The sequence below is a fragment of the Haliotis rubra genome, unplaced genomic scaffold, assembly GCF_003918875.1.
Source record: "Haliotis rubra isolate DU_JTF1 unplaced genomic scaffold, ASM391887v1 Scf33, whole genome shotgun sequence".
Lineage (NCBI taxonomy): Eukaryota > Metazoa > Mollusca > Gastropoda > Lepetellida > Haliotidae > Haliotis > Haliotis rubra.
In genome coordinates, this window is record NW_025767002.1 from 378,078 (window position 1) to 384,826 (window position 6,749).

The 6,749-nt window shown below is 41.1% G+C and overlaps 1 protein-coding gene across 1 annotated transcript; it reads right to left on the reverse strand.

Moving 5' to 3' along the window:
• Positions 1-2,409: 2,409 nt before the first annotated feature.
• On the reverse strand, positions 2,410-3,725 carry LOC124284119. The gene is made up of 3 exons (XM_046720179.1): positions 3,612-3,725; positions 3,199-3,232; positions 2,410-3,001 (listed from the first exon to the last, which is right to left on the reverse strand). Exons 1-3 carry the CDS (start codon positions 3,663-3,665, stop codon positions 2,505-2,507), a joined length of 585 nt encoding a protein of 194 aa, XP_046576135.1. The 5' UTR covers positions 3,666-3,725; the 3' UTR covers positions 2,410-2,504.
• Positions 3,726-6,749: the final 3,024 nt, after the last annotated feature.

Genomic DNA, 6,749 nt, shown 5'->3' on the forward strand with positions numbered 1-6,749 from the left:
TTGGTCGAGATCTGTATTCTGGTTGTTGTTATAATCGTCTTTCCTATAAATGTACCTGTGATTTTGTTGGATATGTTGTAAATATTGTTTGCTATATAGAATAATAAAATGTTACAAGATATGTTGTAGTTCGTCATTGCCACAGGATTTGTGAAGATCCGGGGTAGAATAGGTCTTCAGCAACCCATGCTTGCCACAAAAGGCGACTATGCTTGTGGTAAGAGGCGACCAAGGTGATCGGGTGGTCAGGCTCGCTGACTTGGTTGACACATGTCATCGGTTCCCAATTACGCAGATCGATGCTCATGCTGTTGATCACTGGATTGTCTGGTCCAGACTTGATTATTTACAGACTGCCGCCATATAGCTGGAAGAGTGCCGCGTAAAACAAAACTCACTCACTCACTCTTTGCCAGACCGCCTCCGTGGTGTACTGGTTAGAGCGTCGGACCGGAGAGCGGAAGGTCGCGGATTCGATCCCGACCGCGTCATACCAAAAGGCGTTCAAATATGGTACTTGTTGGTCCCTGCCTGGCGCTCGGCATTAATGGGTACAACAAGGACTGGTCGGCTAGGAGTCAGTATAATGTGTCTGAGTGGGGTATTGATGCTTCACTGCGGCATGGTATCTCAGTGGGCTAGCACTATAAAACCAGCTTAACGGTAAGTCTGTGCTAGTACAAGCAGCTGCACATACACATACTCACGCATGCATGTCGTCATATGAGCGAAATATTCTCAAGCACGACGTTAAACCCAATTTCACCTCACCTCACTCTTTGCCACAGACATGTATGCGTGATCACTGTGTCCATATACTGACACACATTCACTAAAGGGGACCAAAGCCTTCAACAAACTCGCCTTCAAAACATTAGGAGAAATCCAGTAGGAGGTAACCACAGGCAGTATCAACGTGATGATGAAGCCTGAATTTAGTCATTTGATTTTGGTGAAAGAAATTGTCTTAGAAAATATCCCCTTTTGGGTGGGGAGGGAAATACTCTCTCGGGTTTTGCAAAAAAAAAAAAAGGTTGACAGATTGCTCACTGGATGACACTGAATATTGGTGAATCCATTGTGGGTTGATCTGTGATACACACCAAGAAACGTTCTAATCTGAGTTTGTAGCTGTGTAAGATGGCTATTATTTACTCACCTAAAGTCAATTGAGCTTATATTGTGTTAGTGCTAACCCAAGGTTGTCTGTTGTTTAACGCCTCACTCAGTAATATTCCAGCTATATGAGAGCGGCCTGTAAATAATCGAGTCTGAGACGGACAATCCAGTGATTAACATCATGAGCATATATCAAGGCAAATGGGATACGATGATATGTATCAACTAAGTCAGCAAGCCTGACACGTCGCAGCAAACACGGGTTGCTGAAGAACAGTGTAACAGTGATATTCGCAGGTTACAACGCCCGAAGATACATAAGCTGAAACTTGGGAGTCTCTTAAAACAATCACAGAATTATAAAACACCCATGGTACCATATATGGTGAGCGGAATAATGCATGTTCCAGTTTGATGAAACTTGCTGACTGCGGCATTTACAACATACACTGACTTGCACTTGATGGTCTGCATCGCTGAAACCTGTCCTGTTCTCACAATGTTCCACGTGTGATCAATATGCTGCGTAAGGTGTGTGAAACATAACAGACTGCTAGGAGGTTCATTAGATAGTATAAAACGACCAATACTTAGACACACGTCTATTAAATAAACACCCATTTTCTGGACCGGTAAGTGATGATTTTCGCCAAATACCAACGACTTTTTCACCACCACCCTAACCATTGGACTTCAATATTTATGTGCAACTTTTGTACCGCTTTCAGCAATATTCCAGCAATATCACGACAGACACCAGAAATGGGCTTCACACATTGTACCCATGTAGGGCATCAAACCCGGATCTTCAGCGAGACGAGCGGACGATTTAACCATTAGGCAATCCCATCGCCCCTGCGCCATACCAAACGTGCCTCGGTATAGCTACAGTACTAAAATAACAGCCCACGAAAGGAATGTCGACCATTGTCCTTATGGTAAAGTTGATGGAACGCATGGTCGTTTAATATGGCTGGAATATTGCTGAGTGCGGCGTAAAACTAAACTCACTCACTCATGGTCGTTTAATGTGAATAGTGAGTGAGTTTAATGTTACGCCGCTTTTAGCAATATCCCAGCAATGTGACGGCAGGGGACACCAGAAATAGCTTCACATTTTACCCATGTGGAGAACTGAACCCGGGTCTTCGGTTTGACGAGCGAACGCTTTAACCACTAGGCTACCCCACCCCATCAATTGAATAGAACTCTTGCAATCACTCAAAGTCGAAACTTGTAAATAAATAACAAAGCCATTGTTTTTAACTACAGCAGATGTTATTTCCATCATACAAAGAGTCGAATTATATTAAGATTTGTTTCCCCTGAACAATTTGGTAAAACGACGAAAGAATGATTTTGACTCTTGCACATTTTGTTTCTGATTACATTTTTCGACCATACCGACAGTACAGAATGAGATTACTTTGAGAGAGTTCACGATGTCTTGTTGACTTATTGTCTTGTTTAGGAGACACAGTGTGGTCAAAGCACGAGCTCTGTGTAGCCCCTGACATCTGAACAAGTCCAACGCCCTCTCCAGCTCCAGAATGTACACACAGTCTTTCAGTTCTCAACATGTCCACCTCCTTCAACAAGCGGTCCACCTGCTCCCCGAGGGACACTTTCTCATCCGACAGTTGTCTGATTTGTGTCTTGAAATGTTGGTTCTCCATTTTCAGACATCTTGAACGGAATCGAGCATCTCGTAGGTCAGCCCGGAGAGTGTCCACCTCGGCCAGGACAGCCGTCAGCTGCGCGTGGAGCTCGTGCTCTTTGACATGTTGTTGGTCCTCTTGACAACAGTCCCATTGGAATGGAGGCTGGGGCCGAATAGGTCTTGGTTTTATCGTGACGTGTTTGGGAACCATATCGTGGAACTCTGAAAACATAATTCGAATTAAGTACATAATCAATCCAAACGTAAGTCGTAAAAATTGGGACAAACACATCTACTGTGACTAAAAAAACCAAAATGAACAACAAAAAATCGAAAAGAAATATAACAGTTGATACAGAAACCATTTTGGAAATGAAGTTGCTGGGATAGGAAATTAAACATGTTCACGAAACACACACCTTTCAGTTCCTTGTGTTCGAAACACTCCGCCACCTTGAAATGAAACCCCTCACACTCGGACATGGGCAGACGTCCGGCGACTGGTTTTGGTTTTATTGTGACGTGTTTGGGAACCGCATCATGAATCTCTGAAATAACAGAATTTGGTAAAGATTAAATAAATGACAAATGGAAAGCAAATATCGCATATTCATCATTCCTATGAGTGAGTGAGTTTAGTTTTATGCCACCTTTAGCAATATTCCAGCAATCTTCCCTATGATATGCAGGAAGTAGTAGAAATAGATTGTCAGACCCTTTTCAGCTGAAACAAACGAAGTTATAGGGATGAACTTTGTTATATATATAAGTATATTATTACATATACAGAACGCTTACCTGTCGGTTCTGTAAGTGCAAAACACTCCGCCACCTCGGGATCAAACCCCTCACACTCGGACACGGTCAGACGTTTGGTGACTGGCATAATCTTGAGATAATCTCGATAAATGAAGAGCGTACTGCAGAGCTGCTGTAGCTGGCTGAGACAATGTCAGATAATGGCGTGACGTCACAATATCAACTAATGATGTCATAGCGATCTCCAGTCGGTAGTTTCCGTTTGGATTATCCATCTTCGACATATTTCGCCCTGATCGTGTTCCGATTGTGACATGTCAGCTTTAACATACAATGCTCACTAGATGCTCCTTTATCTTCCGCAAGATGATGATACTTTTTTCTGAACCATCATTATATCATGAACAAATAACAAAAATTAAATGAATGAATAGGAGAAATTTCCATGTGGTTTTTTTCGAATGACTTTGTTTTCTGGAAGGGATTATTTGAACTGTGTGCAATGTGATATTGTCATCAGTGAATTGGCATTTCCCATTTCTGTTCCGATTGCGACATATAAGCCTTAACATATATAAAATGATCATAAAATGATTTTTGTTCTGTGGTATAATGTTGTTACTTCTCCTAAAATATCATATTTTAGCACATACCTATTGATTATTCATGACATTACCCTAAAACCTGTAAAAGGAACTTAATGCAATGTAAACTGTAATTTTGATATCTCTCCAGAATTACAGTGATTTACAAATTTGAACTTTATAAGCTTTTTCAACCAACAACTTGAAAAGTATTTTGTTCAACCATACCTTGAACACATTTGAATGGATTGTTTTCAATTTTGGGGATCACCCTCCATATCTATAGGAGAGATGCATTGTATTTTGTAATTTTAATTTATATAATGTTTAAGTTGCATCTCTTGAACTCAAAGTCAAAGTTGTTGATATTAACAATTATCTAATGGATTATTTTCAGATTTGAGTAATGGATTCTTTGTTTATAGGAAAGGTGCTGTACAACGTTTGATACAGATCTACTATGTGACCATTTTTTATTTATTGTTGTACAGCTGAAGTTGGGAGTCGGGGGTAATAGTGAGCGGTGCTCGCGTTTCTCTGGCCTGTTTGAATTGTGAGCTATGTGATCGGTGGTTTGTCCTTTTCTCAATTGTTCTTTTATCTCTAAATATATGCTTGCTCAGAAATGCCTGATTGGAATGTTTATAAAATTAATAGGTAAAAAGCCCCTTCTGTGTTACAGGTAAAGTGAATGAGTGAGCTGGGTGAAGGCCGCCCTGAATAATGTTTCAGTTAAGTTGCGAGTGCCAAACGTTTGATAAAAGTTATGCAATATGAAAGTTCAGTATCTCTTCTAGCTTCTGGCTTCCATAGACGACATTGATGCATGGAAACATGCATAGCCTTCCTAATCAGTCGTCCATGTCTTGAAAGGTGAAATTTGTATGGAAATTTGTTTCTTTAACATTCTAACCGTCTTTCTTAATAAATTATATTTTACGACAATAATATATGGAAGTTAATGTTAATTATGAGGAATGTCCTCTAAAGCCATAAGGGGGCGGTGGGGTAGCCTAATGGTTAAAGCGTTGGCTCGTCACGCCGAAGACCCGGGTTCGAATCCCCACATGGGTACAATGTGTGAAGCCCATTTCTGGTGTCCCCAGCCGTGATGTTGCTGGAATATTGCTAAAAGCGGCGTAAAACTAAACTCAGTCAGTCAGTCTAAAGCCATAAGAAGAGATAGGGCGGCTTTATGTAATGGGTCAGTCTATTTATGATTGATACACACTAAAGGCGCCTTCCGGGGAAGAAAATAACTTTTGTCAAATTTCGATTGATTGATTGGTTTGTTGTTTAACGCCACACTCAGCAATGTTCCAGGTATATAGTGGCGGTCTTTTTCTCAGTTCTTCTTTATCTGTAAATGCCAGATTCAAATGTTGAGAAAATTAATAGGTAGAAAACACCCTTCTGTGTCACAGGTGAAGTGTGAGTTGGGTGACGGCCGCCCTGAATAATGTTTCAGTTAAGTAGCAGGATGTCGGAGAAACGTTTGATAAAGGTTATGTAATATGAAAGTTAAGAAGCTCTTCTAACTTCTAACTTTCATACATGCGTGCTCCATACACGTACACAGAATACCCTGGTAATTTTGGTCAGAAAATGTTGGAGTCAAGCCTGTAGGAAGGACTTTTTACATGCAAACCTTAGGCGATGAATATTTTACAACCCCTTGACGGCAATCACAGTACGATAAAGTTACAATATTTCGGCTTTATCATGGTGTACCAGCTGAAGATAAAAGATGAACGAGAATCATTACGCAGTGGAAATTTTAGTGGTGTGGAGCTCCGTTATGGTGTTGCAAACACGAATTGGAAGGCATGATAAAGATTCCTCAGATATATACTCTTCAAATAAAGAAATACAAAGTCAAATTGATAATGGAGTTTCTTGATAATTTCGTCTCCTCCGGCGTCTTCATGAGTCAACTCTCCTGGAAAGAAGATCGTAAAAGACTCTGTCATGGAATACGAGAAGTCCTCATGGAACCAACGAATGACATCAGATCCAGATCTCAGACACTTCAGGACATTACACCCCTCCATAGAGCCACACCCAGCTTGGCTACTTGCCAAAAGATACCCCTTCTTGAAACAACAATGCCTCTTCATAGTGCAGATGTGTGTTCTCTGGCGTCCTTGCCGTGTGTATGGACCTTGTGATAAATGTAGTGTGAACTGTGCAGACCTCCTGATCCATGTCCTAACATCGCGTGAAGCTTGTGCTGGCTGCAGAGACCAACTCTGGTGTGACATTATCAACGAGTGCCCAGTGGAGTTGAGCGTGGAACTACACAACAGGACTGATATGGACCTGGTGTGCAGCCTGCTGCCCTGCCGTCCCCCAGTTAAATTGGTTTATTCAATAAAGGGGCCACAGGCCCATTATACAGTTACATGAGTCATATCATGAAAGTGGAAAATCTGGAGCGCCATAGCACTGTACAAGATACATCAATAAACATACACTTAATGGGTTGTACAAGTTTTGTTAAGGTAATTGTTACGTTGTTTGAATGCAAGGAACAAAACTTCGCTAAACGATTTAAAATACCTGAATCGTGTGATGTGCAAAGTAATACCAGTTTGTCATAAGAAGGATGAGTACAATAGAACTCAGGC

Excerpts from the sequence above, each read along its gene's own strand:
- LOC124284119 (XM_046720179.1), bottom strand. The coding sequence starts at position 3,665 with ATGCCAGTCACCAAACGTCTGACCGTGTCCGAGTGTGAGGGGTTTGAT. Across the intron at positions 3,233-3,611 it reads GTGAGGGGTTTGATCCCGAG|GTGGCGGAGTGTTTCGAACA; the intron begins GTGGCGGAGTGT and ends TTTCATTTCAAG. Across the intron at positions 3,002-3,198 it reads CGAACACAAGGAACTGAAAG|AGTTCCACGATATGGTTCCC; the intron begins GTGTGTGTTTCG and ends TTATGTTTTCAG.